At 38.5% G+C, this 18,832-nt stretch overlaps 2 protein-coding genes across 3 annotated transcripts; one reads left to right on the top strand and one right to left on the bottom strand.

The window, feature by feature from the left end:
* Positions 1-5,869: 5,869 nt before the first annotated feature.
* acadsb (acyl-CoA dehydrogenase short/branched chain) lies at positions 5,870-14,404 on the bottom strand. Its single transcript, XM_034031489.3, has 11 exons — positions 14,269-14,404; positions 13,479-13,653; positions 13,279-13,379; positions 12,438-12,644; positions 11,718-11,888; positions 11,034-11,159; positions 10,173-10,265; positions 9,812-9,901; positions 9,238-9,375; positions 8,527-8,626; positions 5,870-7,499 (listed from the first exon to the last, which is right to left on the bottom strand). The coding sequence occupies exons 1-11, from the start codon at positions 14,299-14,301 to the stop codon at positions 7,423-7,425; spliced, it is 1,311 nt and encodes a 436-aa protein (XP_033887380.2). The 5' UTR covers positions 14,302-14,404; the 3' UTR covers positions 5,870-7,422.
* A 317-nt stretch (positions 14,405-14,721) lies between these two features.
* Positions 14,722-18,410, top strand: LOC117418435 (zinc finger protein Pegasus-like). 2 transcript variants are annotated; one of them, XM_034031491.3, is made up of 4 exons: positions 14,722-14,966; positions 16,121-16,290; positions 16,690-16,872; positions 17,183-18,410. In XM_034031491.3, exons 2-4 carry the CDS (start codon positions 16,158-16,160, stop codon positions 18,133-18,135), a joined length of 1,269 nt encoding a protein of 422 aa, XP_033887382.1. In that variant the 5' UTR covers positions 14,722-14,966; positions 16,121-16,157; the 3' UTR covers positions 18,136-18,410. The 2 variants fall into 2 exon arrangements, with proteins under 2 accessions (XP_033887382.1, XP_033887381.1); XM_034031490.3 differs by having other exon boundaries at positions 16,660-16,872.
* The last annotated feature ends 422 nt before the right edge of the window (positions 18,411-18,832 follow it).

The raw sequence follows: 18,832 nt of genomic DNA, 5'->3' as shown, positions 1-18,832 counted from the left end.
AATTAATGACACTCGGACCTGACAGCAAAGTGCATTTGCCTTTAAATACCTCTCCGGCTGACTGAGTTTGTAGGAACCCAGCTGGACAAAGCCGCCTCCGATCAATAAGGTCAGAGTTCAGTCACCGTTCCCATCATCTCTACCATTCCCATCATTTCCAAGCTAACGATGCCTGCAGGTGGAGTATATGGCTTTTTACATTCATGGACTGCCTCGGTTCACTAACAAGAATCATTAACCCTCCATCTAGCAGGATCCCCTGTTAACTGCAAACAGCACTCAGCTTTATAGAAGAAAAAAAGCTTCTGATGAACAGCCATTCAGCCCTTTTCAGGGGGTTGATGTAGCCACAGTGGTTTATATACGGTTTGAAGTGGAGGGTGTAAAATAAACAAAGAGTGGATATATGCAGGAATATCTCCATCACTGTCCTGAAAAATGCAGAAATGTATTTTTGTGTGCTTATGATGTTGTGTGTGGTATTCAAGTGGAACACTCAAACCCGTGCATTATATTATCCCACATGTATGGAACGTGGAGGTGGTGTATTGTATTTAAAGCATGGCACTGGTAATAGTTAGATGAGGATCAGGCAGGTAGCAGTCATCTGAGCTTCCCTTCTAAGCAAGCACACCTACCTCAATCCTGACCTGAACACCCCCAGCCTGCCATTCAGTCCTGGGCCTCTCTCAAACACTGACAACACGCCAAGACAACAGATTCATGTTCTGCTTGTTATAAACAATAATAATATAAATTATGCTCCCCACCAGATTCTCTGCTATTCCTTATGATACGAAACTAAATAAATAAATAAATAAATAAATAAATAAATATCAAAAAGAGTACAGAAACCCTTTAATAAAACCCCAGCTCAGAAATAAAATATAACACTTTCTATCAGGGAACAGGTTATATTTTGTAATACTATGTATAAATTGACATGCCAGGATTAATAGAACAGGGATATTTAAGAATGTGTTGGAGTATTCCTTTCATTATACACCCTAGGACAGACCAATCTGTCTAATAAATTCCAAACACTGAGTAAAATGCTTGTAATACGGCAACTGTGCATTTAGAGATATCATTCAAGAATATGAACTATGGCTACCCTAGTGACAAGCTAGAAAAATGCACCCACTTTTCAAGCTGTACAAATGGCGTTTGGTCACTATAATTCACAGCTGGACACTTCATTTCAAGTTGAGTACGACTGGTCCAGTCAAAAGCTATTATCCCATCTTCTATATTTATAGCCCATGGTTTTGGGCTTTCGTAGAAATGAATAAATACTAGTAAAATGCCACTTCAATCAAACATATTGCACGATCCTTCTAATATTTGATTGAGTCCAGATGGTAACCTGATACAGATGGAATCAACCTTTTAAAGGTACAGGATTATGCAAATGTATTACAACACCCCATTGCTTCTGTTGTTTAGATTTGTTGTGCATATGAAATCAAACCACTGTCACCAAATAGCTTGGCAAATTGTTAAACTTTGATTAATGACTTTAATAGGCCACGAATGCAATTGATTTATAATAGTAAAAAAAAATGAACACATGGCCACAAATGGCAAAATGCATGAGACCTTTTGGAAGTTGTTTAAGATGCCTAATTAAAGCACAAAGTGGTCTAACATTTTCATTAATGTCTATCGTTTCTATATCACCGATTACTGAGCGGAAATTGAAATTCTCACACCCAGAGGTTTTCATGCAGGTAGGTATATAAAGGATATAAATGACAAATCTTCAGGTGTTCAAATAAATTTGCATCTTTAGAAATGAATGAAACACATCCAGTACACAGACAAGATTATTCAAATAGATCCTAATTATTTTCCAATATTGTCTTGCAAAATAGCCCATCACAGAGCAAACAAATCATTCAAGAAATGGAAGGTCGTCTATGTAAGCAAAGGAAAAGAAAATTAATCAAGGAAAATTAATCAAGGGAATGGGTTTTGTGGAGCGTACAGCAAATCGAATCTGTCCTTTGTGCAAACGTAGCTTGCTCCAATTCTTGGTAATTGTGGACAACATGCTCCTTTGTGAAAAGCCACTTGATCTGTGCATAATTAGAGATCTCAGTAGCTGTGAGTTAAGGGGGGGGGGGGGGGGAAGAGGGGGGGGGGAGGATCTGCTTGTCAATGTAAAGTATGATCTACATAATAGTATTTTTATCAAAGGTAGCAATTACATTCATTAGACACGGTATGGCGAGGCAGCAAGCAAATTAACTGAGTACGGATTGAAAAGCTTTGTATTTTCTTCCTTTCTTTTTAAAGACCTTTTTTGTTTTACGTTTTTAAATGCCTCATGTAGAGCTGGAAACTTGTGAAATAAATACAGCGTCTGAGAGGGAAAAAAAATTCTAAAGCTCTCCTTAACCTTTTCTGAGTAATGATCTAGCAGCGGCAGTCCTGAAGACAGTTACTATAGCTGCACTTTTCAAAAATTAAAAGCCTTTATTTCAGCCTAATTTCCTATGCAGCTTTTAAATGAGCCCAACATATGATTCGAGTCTTTGAAAAGCTCTGGGGCTTCACTGGATTAATTCACTGGTCTTTTCAGAAGTAAATTAATTGTTTTGTGTTCTATAAAACTGCAAACATCACATAAATCAACCAGTTTAGAAGAGACGTGAGCCTTTTAATTATCCCCCTTTAATTTTGAATTAGGGCAAGTGGATAACTCTATGACTTTCTTCGTAAGCAGGTGTAAAGCAGGAAGCATGAATATTCAGGGAGGCAGGAACTAGAGATGAAATGTAAAGAGAAAGCAGGGAAATGTTTGTCTGTGTCAACTAAATTAGGACCTGCTGGAAAAATCATTTACCCTAATTAAGAAAACTTAATCCAAATCAATACCCATATTTAAAAATACACACTTAAGCACAAACTGTAATTAGTACAATTCATACTAACAAGCCTCTGCGACAGATTTAGTTCAACAGTAAATGATGTATTACAAATATAATAACAAAAGCACATCTATGATCTCTTTGTTTCCATTTTAAGGTTAAAAACACTATATATATATATATATATATATATATATATATATATATATATATATATATATATATATATATAAAAAATATTGTGTTTTTAACCTTGTAGAGCTGGAAACTTGTGAAAAAAATACAGAATCTGAAGGGGGGAAAAAAATTCAAAAGCCCTCTTTAACCTTTTTATATATTTGGTATGTTTACATACCTTTGTCAAGGGAAAGTGTTTGAAAACAAACATTGGAGGTACTAAAGGCTTTAGATGTCATGGTAACCACACTCATTTATTTGTTATATAGTTGCCCTGGATAAGGGCGTCTGCTAAGAAATAAATAATAATAATAATAATAATAATAATAATAATAATATTTAAATCTATTAATGTGATTGTGATGTCATTCACCACATGATGTAGTTGATGATGTAATGATCTATTATTCCTTTCTATTTAAACCTGCAGGCATCATGGTACTTGTTCATGTATCCATGCATTGTCCTCTATATTGCACATTGTCTAATTTAATTTTTTCTAAAACTACGAATTGTAGGTCATACCTGTTCTGCTTGTTCTTTGTAAAGTGCTGAACCACTGGTTCATTTACTTTTGTATTTCTTATGTTTGATCAGCGATTCTGTATGCGTTTGTATAATGTTGTACCGGTCTCTCCTACGTATTGAATTTTATTAAAAACAACTTGTTGCCTAGTAAAAATAATAATTGGCGTCTTCCGTTGCATAGTGTAAAGAGAACATGGGGAAATGCCTCCAGATAACCAGCACACATTTAAGTTGGTATGCATATTTGTGTTTTATTGAACTCACCCATTTACTTGTGTTGTCACAGTTTTAACCTCTGCACTCCAGCTATGTATATAAATAAAAGGTAAATACTCAGAAGTGCAAAATACGTTGCCCACATAAAAAGTAGTCCATCCAAATACTGTCCTGTAAAGCAACCGATTCAAAAGCATAGCACCCTCTATCATTCAGTCCTGGGCCTCTCGTAAGAGCAGAGTCTGACAATTGTTCTAAATTAGGGGTCTCCAGCCCTGGTCCTGGAGAGCCCCTCTCCAGCAGGTTTTATAGGTGTCTTTACATCATCAATGGCTAAAGATCTGGAACACCTGTTAAACTTAACTAATTAAGCTAATAATTGGTTCAGTGAAGTAACTGAGAACTCGGTTGAAACGAAAACTAGCAGACCCAGTAGCTCTCCAGGACAGGAGTTGGGAGACCCCTGCTCTAAATTGTGCCAAACTGTGTGTTTTTTTCATGACAACAAATGTCTAAAATTAAAATTGAGAAGACCCAACTAATTTCACTCCTTGACAGGCTAGAGAATTAGCCTGCTGCACCAACTCGCTTCTCATATATTTATTTATTTAGTGTACAAGTGTAGTTTTTGTGAGTCTGTTGAATAAACAAACTGCAGTAAGTCAATGTATCCTACTTTCATATGGGGGGCGGTGGGGAACGACGCATACATTTACACAGAGCCAGCAAAGAAAATACATCTTTCTAATCATTTAAAAACCCTCCATGGCTTAATGTTGCTTTCCTTTCAGTTCAACATGCTGCACTTGTCAGAGATATCAAACTCTGTTTATGTACTGTGTGTGAACAGTTCATTAGGCTATACAATGCACTACAATATTTAAATTTGATCTGATAAAGTCATTACAGTGTAATTTTTTCCAGCAGCTAAAAGTATGCACCCCTCCTTTACTGGTCATTAATGTCAAACAGGCTATAATTTTAACCTGTTTCAATATCCATTAATATCAGTTGCCCTTTTATACCTGTATATGAAGTATGACTAATTATGCTCACTGACATAAGCTTTCAGCTAATCAGTCTCTATGTAAATTATATGAGTATTTCTGCAATTCTACATGCATAATTAAACAGGTCAAAAGGTAGGCATTCCTGTCTGCTCCCTTTTGTAGGGCCTGTAGTTAATATGATTAATCATAATGTTGTTTCTGTGTTTGGCAAGGTTTCTATCTTTCAAGAGTCTGTGCAAGGGAAACAATACATATAAATAATGTTTTAATGAGATGATACTTATTTAACAATGCTACACCATTAGAAAATAGAGTCCCTGGGCGTTCTTTTTCTCCACATTCCTTGTGTTCTTTAGATTCTAAACAATAATGGGTTCCGAATAAAACCAAATGGCTCTAAAAAAGAACCCCTAATTTCAAGGAGTGAAGAAATGATTACTATTTTAGTAACAGATGAAATAATGAGCGATGCTCTAATTAATCCTCTTTTTAACTGATAAATTATTGTCACGGAAGGTAAATTATTTAAACCGAGTTCCTTGTATCTGAAACCTGAGCATAATTACATTGCAATAAAATAACATTAGTGGTGACAGGTCATTAGAAGGTGTTGTAATTGACTGTCCTGCTTAGTAGTAAATGGGTCGTATGAGGTAGACCAGCCGCTATGGAATTTTAAACCTAGGGGACTTTCCTTTATTTTGAATGCGGTCAGTTTGTTTGTCTCACAAAATCAATTAAGTAAAGAGCACCCTAAAACATGGAGCATACATTTACACCAGCACTCACATTTCACCCCTTGAGCTGAAATACTTCAAAGAGAATATGTTAAAACAGGTTTAAAATATACTGCTGCACCAGTACTGCTATATATGGGACTGGACTCAGTGACTGCACCAATAGTTTACATTGTGCTGCAGTGCCATTGTATTAAAGTGTATAAAACATATTATACTGGTATATTCGGTTTACAAAAGAAGAGTGCAAAATAGTTCAGAACTGGAAAAAAAAAGAGCTGAATACAATTATAAAAGTAAACATCTACAAAGGACGCCAGACAAAGCATTTTGAAGTTAAGCAACCTGCTTTTTAATGAAATCCGGTAATCTAATTTCACCTAATTGAATAACAACATGAACACCCCCTTTAAAACACACTGCTGTAACGGCTTTCTCTGCAGGCTCTGGCTGACGACGAACATAAAACACTTCTTTGTTGTAAACCGCTGGATTGCTGTTTTTGCTTGTCACACAGCTCCACCTAGTGGTAGTCTTGTTTTACACTCCAGATGCTCATTGTTTGCAAGTCTAAATAGAAATATTGCAACAGTAGTCTGTTTATAATATACATACATATTGCTTTTTTAAAATAAATATTACAGTCAACTTTGAGAATTATCAGTTATTTGTGTAAAATGTCTGTGTTACAAATTATGAAATTGTGATGGATATGTAATACTACATTTTCTGATTTAACTTATTTTTCTTGAATGTTACTTTGAACACACATTCTTATTTCCAGACACTGTGATACGACAGGAAAAGCATGTCAACACTGCCAGCAGGCTGATCTGACAGCGATTCCAGTAAATTAGCGGACACTAAATAACATTTCAATGACGCAAAGATCAGGTCAAAATGGTGCTGGAGGTACCAGTCAGTGGTTGAATAGATTGTAATAGCCCAGGGACTATCTTTACTAAAATTAAACTGCAATCACAACATTTTGCCATCAGGTTTCATGTGTTCTATCAAAAAAATAAAAAATAAATAGTCACATTTCATGTGAAATTCCTTTTAGAATTATAAAGGCGAAGAATACGAGAAAAACAGAATAGCTCTTTAACACCCTTTAATAGAACACCACTTTACTGAATTGAATAAATACCCACTATATACTAGAAGCGTTTACCATCCTATCAACGCAGCAAGAGCACGAGATCGCCTTTCCAGTTTGTGTAACAGACGCTGAAATACAAAGCAGAATGACCAGCTGTGCCTCAGCTTGTTCGGAGTTCTTCCACTACATCATTAAATATAAATGCAAGGCATATTCCGTCTACTTACATATTAAAACATGATATGGTTTGGTTCAGCTACAAGAAACATTTCTCCATTGTCAGTAACACAGAGCTAAATCAAGTGTGAATTGTAGATTGGAGACCCCTCCAGTAACTGAGTTTAAGGCAATGCATTCCTTCTGAGTTTCAGTTACTCTCCTTGGATGTACATTATAATTCCTGCAGGAACCCGCTGTCAATTTAGTAGCAAGGCATTTAGTATTGCAGTCAGCAATAAAGTTGTATTTACCATTGATTGTAATATTATATGCTATGATACCATAATTCGTTAACAATGGCACAACAGTAACTATAAATAAAGGATAACATTCAAAACATCTATATACATTAACGAAGCAGATTACAGAAAATATCTGAATCACTATAAACTGTTTATATTGGAACATTGTGCCACAGACCCCACAACGAGTAAGTATGTTCAAATTTATTTTTTTACACTTCTCTTACTATGTTTGACATTTGATTTTATTCTGAACGGCTCTTGGTTTTGTTGCTTCTGTACTGGGCTGTTTTAATGCTTCTCTATATATTATGTAGCTCAGGCTTCATACTCCTGGTCGATGACCTTTGCCATTGTTGTAAGCTGTATGTTTGTTGTCCCTTCGTAAATTGTGCCTGCAAAAAAATAAACAGATGAAAAAGTATTTTTTTAAATGACTATAGTATATTTGGCTAATTGTGTTTTGTTGTTTACTAGAGCATACAATGTTGTACATGTGTTATCCACAAAGGAGTAATATGTACTTACCTCAACTCCCACTAGATGGTACAACTGGCCTTATAAGCCAACTCTGTTGAGCCGAGTTTTCAAGTATTACAATGTTAACAAACCAACAACATGCCTCAGGTCTCACAGCTCTTTAACTGCGGAGCCTGTTGTATGAAGTTAAACATAATAATAATATTAATATTACGCTGACCCAAAACTTTCTTGACCAAATATAGTGGGGCCTATGCAATTGCTCCATTGGTATGCAGCGCCACCCTGACGTTGTCAAAAGGAAAGGAGACATTCTGATCTGACAGTCCTTTAGGAGGCAGGCCAGGCTTTTACTGCTGCCGATTTCAGTTCTTTCAAACTCAGGCTTGAGAACATCCGGAAACACACATGGGAATCATATCGGGTTACATGCTTTCCAGAGTACTATAGGCCACCCCATTCATGCTGGTACAATTGGGCCACAAAGTCTTTTTTTCATGCACTGGATTCCAAACTTGTGCAAATGATCATGTTGCAATTTAAAACGTATCTCTTTTAGCTCGGAATTGTCTGTTTCTGAGACCTCTTTTGTGTACCTTTGCATTAGACATCCTCTGTTTATAACACTAACACCCTGTAACATGCATACAGCATGTCATTAATGTGATGAGAATCTCTTACACGAGGATTAAGACAGGATTGATGACATTTAATTATTGTTGCTTGGTTCTGGTCATACAGCTATGTTGAAAATGACTGTAGGTTGAGGGATCAGTTAAAGTCTTGAACTTTGATGTCTAAATAAATACTTTCCCCTACCTTTCTGTAAAGGTATGTTCCGTGCAGAAGTATAACATTTATAGTGATTGCCAAACCATTTTTACAGATTACAAAACACCGGTGAGAGGGAATACAATTAATGAGGAAATAAACAGCACATACCTATTTTGCAGTCTCTGTAGTATTTTTCAATGGGATAATCTTTAGTAAATCCAACCCCTCCCATCCACTCAATACATTTGGAGCTTGTCAAGGTTGCGACCTAATGACAATACAGTGACGTGAATGCAATGACAGTACCCTCTCTAAAGACAAAACAAGTACAGAACTGAAAAAGGAGAATTAGGATTTTGTGGACTAAATATGCATCCTGTAAGATCATTTAAAGTGCATCCCCAGTACAAAGTACAGTTCCCCACCCATCTCGTTTTTCAACGCATTTATAGCACTTCGCCTGCCTATTTAGAAAAAAGAACATTCTAAAGCAGCAGTGTGGAGTAATGGTTAGGGCTCTGGACTCTTGACCGGAGGGTTGTGGGTTCAATCCCCAGTGGGGGGGACACTGCTGTTGTACCCTTGAGCAAGGTACTTTACCTAGATTGCTCCAGTAAAAACCCAATTGTATAAATGGGTAATTGTATGTAAAAATAATGTGAAATAATGTATAATGTGATATCTTGTAACAATTGTAAGTCGCCCTGGATAAGGGCGTCTGCTAAGAAACAAATAATAATAATAAAGCGTTCTCTTGCTTCTGCAGCCTGATCTAGACCAGTGACAGAAGTCTTTTTGAAAAGCTGGTCCAATAGGAACGAGCTCGCAGGGGCTCCCAAAGTGAGCCACACAGACACCAGGCTTTGTACTCTTGCTTACCTCCGCAGCAAAGTATTTGGCCATGCAGGCCTCTTTGATGAAGGGTCTCCCAGTCTCTCTCAAGCGCGCTGCATTGTATGTTAGCAGCCGGGCTGCCTCCAGCTGGGTAGCCACGTGGGCAATTTGATGCTGCATGCCCTGTAAAAGAAACTGGTAAAATCCCCACCCTTGCAATGCTATGGGTTTAGTTGGTCATATTGCCCTTACCAAAGGTACTTCATTGTTGTACTGGTCTTTATTATTGAGATGGAACTGCCTGTTATTTATTTAAGGAATTCAATCGTTTAGCCATTCTGAAGACAGAATACCAAAGCATTTATGTAGTCTTTAATAAGCTTGAATTAACTTAACTAAAGAAATAATAAACAATCTCCTGTTAACAAGACTAGAACCAAATAACTAAGTAATATTTATCTTATACAGTCTCCTTTCATAACATTAACATGAACTTTTCAAACAGGTGTCAACTGAAGACTTTAAGAAATACTGCCCCCTGTGTTCTGTTTATGGTTACACAAGTGTGAAACAAGAACTGGCAGAATGGAAGACTTGATATTTTGAAAAGAAAACATACCTGAAAGTCAAAAATCCTTTTCCCAAACTGCACTCTCTGCTTGGTGTATGGAATGGTGTTGTCAAAGCAGCCCTGAGCCAAGCCCAGCATCTTTGGAGAAAACAAAAAGGTTCATTTGAGAGTTTAGAACCAGACCTTTCAGCATCTCAGATAAAACCCATAAAGCCATCAAAGCTTCTATTTTTTCAACCTTTTGGAAGTTTATAAATTTGACAAATTGAATGAACATAGAATTATTTTAATGCTCAGTTCTTTGATTCACTTGAAGCGTATTTTAAGAAATATGATAAATGCACAGTAGCCTACAATAAAGATTTTAGATATAGATATATATATATTAGACACACACACACACACAGACCTGGGCAGCTATTCCAATCCTCCCCTCATTCAGCATTCCAATTGCATACTTGTATCCTTGGCCTAACTGCCCCAAGACATTCTTCTCTGGAACCTGTGGATTCATTAAAAAACATAGACATTTTTTTGAGCTTAAACCTTTGTTTGAAAAAAAAAAAAAAAGTGTCTGGCTTCTATTTCTTTTTTATTTTCATTATAATCATCAAGTGATCATAACTATCAGGATCTAAAAAAGTTTGCACTTTTTTTACACTTTGTTTACTGCATGAAATTATATTTTTCCTCCCAGCTGAAACTTATTTCAATTGGACTCTAAACGTTGTTTTTTTCATCCAAGAACATGTGGCAGATTCTCTATTGTGCTATTGCTGAGATGCTATTAAAACTGCTGCTAAACCTCTTCTCTGACATGTCTTTCTAATCCAATCCAAACACTAGAAACTGGATGTTTTATTTCATTCTTTAAGGCTCTCTTCTCTGTTATGTGATTCTCCCATGAAATGCGAGACATGATGGGTACAGAATGCTTGACTGTTTTTCTGCACTGAATAGGAGAAGATATAATTTCTTAACTCAAATATTTAAACGTCTATGTTATTGTTCTCCAGTGATGTCACCCACTATCAACAATGTGCCCATTAAAGACAAGTGACAAGCCCTCCTTAAGAGACCTCTCTGGCAGATATCTACCTTCCTCAGCAGTCCAAGCTGTTACTTCAGGGAGGTTTCGGGAGCATGAGCCATACATTTTGTGGATCAACTCACTCGCTCACCTTTAGCAGCATGCAGTCTGATCCAAACTGCCACACAGAAAAACTGTAGAAGGTAAAGGGTGGAGTTTCCTAACTGTGTATCTACCTACCTTAACATTGTCAAAGGTGAGAGGGCAGGTTGACGATGCCCTGAGGCCCAGTTTGTTTTCCTTCTTCCCGATGTGAAGCCCCTCTGTGTCTCTGTCCAAGATGAAGCATGTGATCCCCTTGTAACCCTGGAATATTAGGGTGAACAACCATGCCACCAAAAATGGACACTTCAAAGCTTAGAAACCCATTACCCAGTGTTGTCATGATCATGTGCATTCTTGTTAAGCCACAATAAAAGCAATCCACCTGCAGAATACTTTAGAAACCTGTGCTCAAAAGGGGAACATTATGTTCAACACGGACAGCTCAAAAGTTTCATATCTTTAAGTCCAAGCCCCAACAATGATGTGCTTTTCTGTTTTGAGCCCTGTGTGCTCACTCGTCCAGTCAAAAGAACACAGAAGTTATAATATTCTTACTCAACCTGGAGCAAACCCCCCCATTCAAACACAAGGTAAAAAAAAAATTAAAAACACCTTTAAAAGGGGTAGTGATTTGACCCACAAAATAGAAGGTGTTCTTCTATTTCATATCTCTATTTATAAAAATACATAATGTGACCCAGTCCCACAGTGATTTGTTTTTATAGATTGCCGTTCCAATTTTTGGTTAAATTATTATAGTTTATGGCATTCCAAGAAAGTGCAGATTCCTATTCAGTACTGGAAGTTGTTCTTACTTACAGCAGAGGGGTTTACGTTAGCCATAACCAGGAACACGCCAGCCTGCTCCGCACTGCTAATCCACAGCTTGGACCCGTTGATGGTATAGTAGTCCTTGTGCTTGTCAGCTCGGGTTTTCAACGAAAAGGCATCGCTGCCAGACTGTGCCTCTGAAAGGCAGAAACTGCCTATCTACAACAATGAAAAAAAAAAACAAGGGGATTTAGACTGACACTGGAAGGCTATGTTTTATTGGGGAAGTCTTTCTCAGTGCCATCAATAAAAGAGACTTCTGTGGTCTTGAAAGATTTTGTTTTCATATTTGAGATAATCCTATTAAAAAAGGCATCATCACAAAAAAATAAATAAACAAATAATGACTTATTTTTGGGCTCAACCTTTCTTCAAACTTGGCCCTTTTCATACATGTTACATAATATACACAGAAAAAAACTAAAACAAAATAGCAAGGTTAAGTTAAGGACAGTAGTTTTGTAACAGTGCAATTATGGAAATAAGACTCCTATTGCATAGCAGTTAGACCCATTCCGGGATTTAATACAAGCTTGATGAGCCACAGTGTACAGGTAACAAGCTCAGGAGTGTCTTATTAAATGCTTAGTAAAACCAGGAATGGATCAAACTGCTATGCAATGGGAATCTTATACCCATCCCTGCAGTAGTTTCTCTTGAATATTGGGGTCAATGTTCTGTAAGTAATGGGAATCAAAGCTTCCTCACCATGTCCTTGGCCAGTCTGGTGAGATAACACTGCTTCTGCTCCTCGGTCCCATGGTCTCTGAAGAGGGTGTTGATGAGAGTGTTCTGGATGTCGCACATCACAGCCACCGACGGGTCCACTTTAGCCAGCTCCTCAATGACCAGGATGGAAGAGAAGAAAGTGGAGCCAGTCCCTCCGTACTGTTCTGGGATCTCAATGCCCATCAGCTGGAACAAAGTAAGAGACACAAGCTCTTCATCCATAACTCTTAAGCACTCAGTCATGAGGTATACAGCAGTACTAAAAAGAAAGTTGGGGACAAAACTCAATTCTAAATCATGAAGCCACTATCAGCAAATGAAAATGCCGGGATTCAGAACATTCCGGTACATCATATTTTGCCATGTGCTGTCTCTTGCACAGAAGACAACTGTACTATATGACAACAACTGCAAAGACATGGCTAATGGAATTAACTAGTTACTGTGGTCTTTCTTTAAAAGAAATAAATAATAAATAAATAACCATTTCTCAGTTACAGCTTCGCTTTGCAGTCCTCTTGCCCACCCAAAGTACTCATGAGAAGACACTTAAACCATAAGACAGGCTCGACTGTGCACATTAACGCAGTGAAATTCATTTAATTAATGTTTGTTTGTAGATTCATAGTGTCAAAGTACTCCTGCAGAAAAACTAAATCAAGTAAATCAGTTATGTGACTTATTGTTTTACCTCAGCCTCCTTAAAGCAATCAAGGAGCTATATAAGGTTGACCAGTTTATGATGATGAAAGTGCATATTGTGTGGATATGTTTTTGACCATTTCCACTGTACAAGTATTTCAAGTACAAGTATACAAACCCCTTGTTCAAATAGCCCGTGGATAACTGACTCGTCCATACACGAGTCCTCGTCCATTTTCGACACTAATGGAGCAATGCGCTCTTGGGCAAACTTCTTAACTGTAAACAAAAAGAAAAAAATCCTATTATTCTGAGCGCAGTGCCACACCATCCATATCCGTACAGACAAATGTGCTAGCTGTGTGCAGCGTTACCAACCTGCTTCCTTCATCATTGCCTCTTCTTCCGTGAAAGTTTGAAGGGGAGCATAAAGGGCATCGTTTGCACTGGCACGTTCTGCTCCTGCTGCTTTTGATATGATAGACCTCGTTACAGATGGCTGTACTTTCCAAGCAGACGCTAGGCTCCATGGTCTAACAGTATTTCTTCCAAGCTGTTGACAATGGAGTTTTACTTTTTACTATGATTAATATGTTCCCTTTATGAAACTTGAAGTAATCAGTGAAAACAAGAATGCAGAATACAGAAATTAAAAAAAAACAAAAAAAAAAACAGTTACATGGTACTGTGAAGAGGTACCAGAGGAGCAAGGTACGGTATTACTACTGTACCACTCAACAGGCTGGTTTCACACACACACACACCGATTAGGGTTTATCTGGACCACCTCAGCCAAGGTAATATTAGATTGTGCTTATAGTTTTGTGCAACCAGTCATATGACGTGGCATTCGTAATCGAGACACGTTGAATCTGACCCTAAACGTGACAGTTGATATGTAAGACAGAGATGATGGCAAAATATTTAAAAACAAACAAATAAGAACATACTATTATATCTAGATCCTGCGGGTATGGTACTCCACGGTATCTAGGTAGAAAAACTACGTTATGTAAGTACTTTTCAACATATTGCAAACGACCTAAACAATACGTTGCTGCGAAATTATCAATGATACTAGTAGATCATATTTTGTCAACAAATTCGCGACATGGTTGCGTCCCTTGTCGTTGTTTTCAGTATTTTCTCCGATAAAACCTTCACTCACCTTAAAGCAGTTTCTCACTAAGGGAGCTGCCATTTTGTTTTGTTTTTTAACTCGCGAGAATTTTGTGTTTTACTAGCCAAGCCCCTTTTTCTTAAACGACAGTACAGACCTATAAGCAATTGTCTGGAAATTGAACGTGGCGTTTATTATTATGTATATATTGCTTCATATTTAATCATATACTAGTGTTCTCCATAAGGCTAATGTGGTTTAGGAACGTTACTGTAAAGTACGCGTTTAGCTTTAGCTTAACTTAGTTCAACGTCACATTTATGAACGTCATATCTTAACATATATGATAATACTACTGTTCATGTTTGGTGTATTTGATCAAATTGTTAAAACGAGCAAACGCCGCATATCTGTATTTTCCATAACTGACTTTTGTGGCTGGGAACCTCTCGTCCTGTGTCACTCCGTGCGAGCACTGTGTTGCCTGGCTGTGTAGGGCTTATTTTCTTTGCGGACTGAACTTTCACCCCAGAAGCTCAAGCTTGCTTTCCGTTTTCTTTTGGGTTGGTCGGAATGGTTCAGTGTCTCCATGGAAATACTTCACTTTAGTTATTATTGAATAGAAATTACAATAACATTGTTCTTCCACGAATTGTATCTTCGGAGAAGGTTGGTCGATTTCGACGGAAGTCATCTTCAATGTAGAGCGGAGTGTAAACATTTAAATTGAACAAACAGAACTGCGGGTAAGGTGGTCGTTGGCTGTTTACATCTTTTTTTTGACAAAGTAACTGGAATATATTTTATCTGTCTAGGCAAATAACCAGTAATGTGAAGAGATTTAAGTATCTCAATAAGAATTAAATAAATTAGCCGATCTTTTTTTTTTTTTGCTCGTCACCTCCTTAGCAGCAGTGAGTTTTTTGTTTTGTAACTGCCTAGCGGACGGTAGATCCTTTAACTTTTAGTACTGGTACAGCGGTTGCATGTATTTCAAAATTGTTCGCCGCTAAGTAAGATGTTTCAGATTTAGTTTCCAAAGTTGTTTTATTTTTTTTGTTCCTGTGTACATTGGATGACAGAATGCCATGTGACTAGACATCTCATACTATCTGTCTGCTCTGTATATGTCGGTTGGCTATTGAATTCAGTGTTGGGTGTAACTAAAACCGAACACAGATTAGGGTGCATGCAGGTTTTGTGGCACTTGATATATTTTTCCTTATTACCAGCACAACAGGCATTACATTACATTTTAGTAGCTAGTGCATTTCCTTTTGTTATAGTTTTGTATTCTAGGCTTTGGTTATGTATACTAACAGTAATTGTAACAGTAGTAATAAATACGATTTTGGATGTATGCTGCAGGTTTTATGTAAAGGACATCTGGATACCTGATTTACATTACAACATCAATGTTGTGAGCGGTAGATTAATTTTATTATATAATTCAAAATCCTCCACAGCCTGAAGATGTTTACCCTTTAGAATGTGTTATGGAGCTGTACTATATGTAGGTCTACTCTATCAAGTCAGTAATAAGGCTTATTAAAAATCCAGCAGCTGATATTGTCATTTTAGGTTTATGGAAATTCTGGTACCCACCTTATTCAAATTCAGAGTGATGCTTCACATTTTTCCACATTTACAACTTTAAATTTTTATTTAAATTGGTTATTGAACCAGGTCCTCTTATTTTCATCAGTGCACATTACTCAATTCACATTGTTTACCATTTACATCTAAAGGGCAACCGTTTTTGTTGATGAAGACACTGTTGAGCTATTTATATTGGCCTGACGACACACCTATGTCCTCTGTACAGCAATAAAAAAAACACTGGATGTCAAAATTGTGTTTTAGGAAGACTGCAGTAACTTTGTATGTACATTGTTCGTAGGTCTAAGACATCCCCACCACCCACAAAAGAATATAAGATGGGTGAAAAGAAACCAGAGCCTCTGGATTTCGTGAAGGATTTTCAAGAGTATCTCACCCAACAAACGCAGCACGTAAACATGATTTCTGGGTCTGTCAGCGGGGAAAAGGAAACGGAGGCACTTCAAGGAGGTAAGAAATGCGTCCCTAACTTGGAGCATGTAGTATAGTCACCCCACCTACCAGCGCATGATGTTTCAGGGACACAGTGTAGATTCCATCCTCTGGATGATATCTAGTATTGGGAGAGTCCCACTAAATGTGCCGGTTGCTAATCTCATTGAATAGAAACATATACTGCAGTGTTGGGGGGTGTTCTCAAGATTTCGCCCCTTAAGCCTACTGTGAATGGGTCCCTGGTATTGTGTATCATCCTAAAAGGCTTTTGAGGTGGTTCAGCTTGAAACTAGCCATCTGATCCCCTTGGGCATCAGGCCTGCCCAGCTAGTGTGCTCTGACATCTTCTTGCTGAGCCTTAAGGTTGTTTGAATGTCAATGCAGAAAACCGACCTATAATTTCACTGCTGACAGCTGGGACAGAGAATGATCAGAATGGACTGGACCACCCTTCGGTAGAGGTGTCACTGGAGGATAGCTCGGGGATGTTGGTGGATGGGTTTGAGAGAACTTATGATGGAAAGCTCAAGTGTCGGTACTGTAATTACGCCAGCAAGGGGACCGCACGGCTCATTGAGCACATCAGAATCCATACAGGTAAGGTACATTAAAGAGTGCAGATACACCTTGAATAGCCCTGTGGCACATTAATACCTAGCCATAACAAAGCACTTAGTCTTGTAAAACTGCACCTGGAAAGGTGGTATTCAACAGGTAATTGCATAAAATAAAATAAAAAAATAAAATTATATTGTATCCTGCCACATTCAGCAACTGTGAGCACATGCTTGAAATAATCTAATCTTGGTTGTAACCAAAAAAATATATATACCAGTTTGCATTTTAGTTTAGAGTGATAGGCTACTAGGTTTTATTAATGTAACAGTTTTATTTTCTCCAATGGCAGGAGAGAAGCCTCACCGCTGCCACCTCTGCCCCTTTGCCTCGGCTTATGAGCGCCACCTGGAGGCACACATGCGCTCGCACACGGGAGAGAAACCGTACAAGTGTGAACTGTGCTCGTTCCGCTGCAGTGACCGCAGCAACCTGTCTCACCACCGCCGCCGCCGCCACAAGATGCTGCCCATGAAGGGCACACGCCCCACACTGGCCAACAAGAAGATGCTCAGCATCCTTCAGAAGAAGTCCAGCAACTTGGGCTTCAGCCGCCGGCTCCTCATCAACTTCAGCCCACCCTCCATGGTGGTGCAGAGGCCTGACTATCTGAATGACTTTTCCCATGAGCTACCAAACATCCACACTGAAGCATATGAGAGCATTGCCAGGTCTCAGGTGAGCAGCGGCAGTGGGAGTGGATGTCTTTCCAGGGACCCTCAGGATTTAATGGTGGACAACCCCTTAAACCAGCTTTCCACGTTGGCTGGGCAGCTGTCCAGCCTGCCCCCCGAAAGTCGGACACCTGTATCCCCAGATGTGGTCTGCCGCGATGAGAAGCCTTTCTTGATCCAGCACCCATCAGACACACCTGTGGTGTCCACTGTGTCAACCAGCGTGGCTCGGAGCCCTTCCCCCACCAGCCCTGAGCCCCGTCCGCCCCCCCACCCCCACAGGAACTACAGCCCTGTGGCGGGGCCCAGTAGTGAGCACAGCGCCCACACTAGCACTCCTAGCAACAGCCAGCCCAGCACCCCAGCCCCTGCACTGCCAGTGCAGGACCCCCAGCTACTCCACCACTGCCAGAACTGCGACACCTACTTCGCAGATAACATACTGTACACCATCCACATGGGCTGCCATGGCTATGAGAACCCCTTCCAGTGCAATATATGCGGGTACCAATGCAAAAACAAGTACAACTTTGCTTGTCATTTTGCAAGGGGGCAGCATAAACAGCAATGACAGCAAGACCTTAAAGATGATACTACCAGTGGTTGTTGGATTACAGAGTAATTTTAATTTTTCCTGTTCTATACATTTCACAGAAAGCTTTCGTTGCTAATCCTAGGAATTAGATCTGTATCTTTTTGGGAGAAGCAAAGTCCTAGGAATTAGGTCTGTATTTTTTTGGGAGAAGCAAACTTTGTGGACTGTAAGCTTATTTTCTGCTTAAAAAAGGCGCAGATAAATTAAAGCCTACGTCGTATCCTTTTTTTTTTTTTTTTTTTTTTTTTTAACTCAGCAGTCATAAAATAGTTGTTAAAGGGGGGCTCTAAACTTTACAACATCAGTGTACTTGTGAAAGCTGTCACTTTATTACTTCTGCACAAGAATTATTGCACATCCAGAAGTTAAAACAATAGCTTGACTTTACTAATGGCACCAGATCATGCTTCGGTAATGGCTTCAGCACACTTGAGCTGTTTGGAGAGAGATGTGTTACATTAATAATGTCATTAAGGCCTTGTAGTCCCACTCCATTACTAGTCTGTAGGTCTTCTAATGTAGGATCAGATCCCTTCAGGATGATTTACAAACTTACTGTAATTCTTTATCTTTGCTGTGCTGGATTAAAAGGTGTTGGTCTTCAGTTAGCCAGAGGGGAAGAAGACTTTCAATTCTTTCTGCAGTTTAAGATAGGGTATAGCCAGCAGCCTTC

Source organism: Acipenser ruthenus, chromosome 13 (assembly GCF_902713425.1).
Source record: "Acipenser ruthenus chromosome 13, fAciRut3.2 maternal haplotype, whole genome shotgun sequence".
In the NCBI taxonomy this organism is placed as follows: Eukaryota; Metazoa; Chordata; class Actinopteri; order Acipenseriformes; family Acipenseridae; genus Acipenser; species Acipenser ruthenus.
The sequence above is the reverse complement of the archived record's forward strand: the minus strand, read 5'-3'. Positions and strand labels throughout refer to the sequence as shown.

What these genes read in the sequence shown, in the direction of transcription:
- LOC117418435 (XM_034031490.3), top strand. Translation starts at nt 16,158, where the DNA reads ATGGGTGAAAAGAAACCAGAGCCTCTGGATTTCGTGAAGGATTTTCAA. An exon ending in AACGGAGGCACTTCAAGGAG is followed by an intron (nt 16,291 to 16,659) that starts GTAAGAAATGCG and finishes ATGTCAATGCAG; the next exon opens with AAAACCGACCTATAATTTCA. An exon ending in GCACATCAGAATCCATACAG is followed by an intron (nt 16,873 to 17,182) that starts GTAAGGTACATT and finishes CTCCAATGGCAG; the next exon opens with GAGAGAAGCCTCACCGCTGC.
- acadsb (XM_034031489.3), bottom strand. Translation starts at nt 14,301, where the DNA reads ATGGCAGCTCCCTTAGTGAGAAACTGCTTTAAG. An exon ending in CCAGACTGGCCAAGGACATG is followed by an intron (nt 11,889 to 12,437) that starts GTGAGGAAGCTT and finishes TCATTGTTGTAG; the next exon opens with ATAGGCAGTTTCTGCCTTTC. An exon ending in TCACCTTTGACAATGTTAAG is followed by an intron (nt 10,266 to 11,033) that starts GTAGGTAGATAC and finishes ATGAATCCACAG; the next exon opens with GTTCCAGAGAAGAATGTCTT.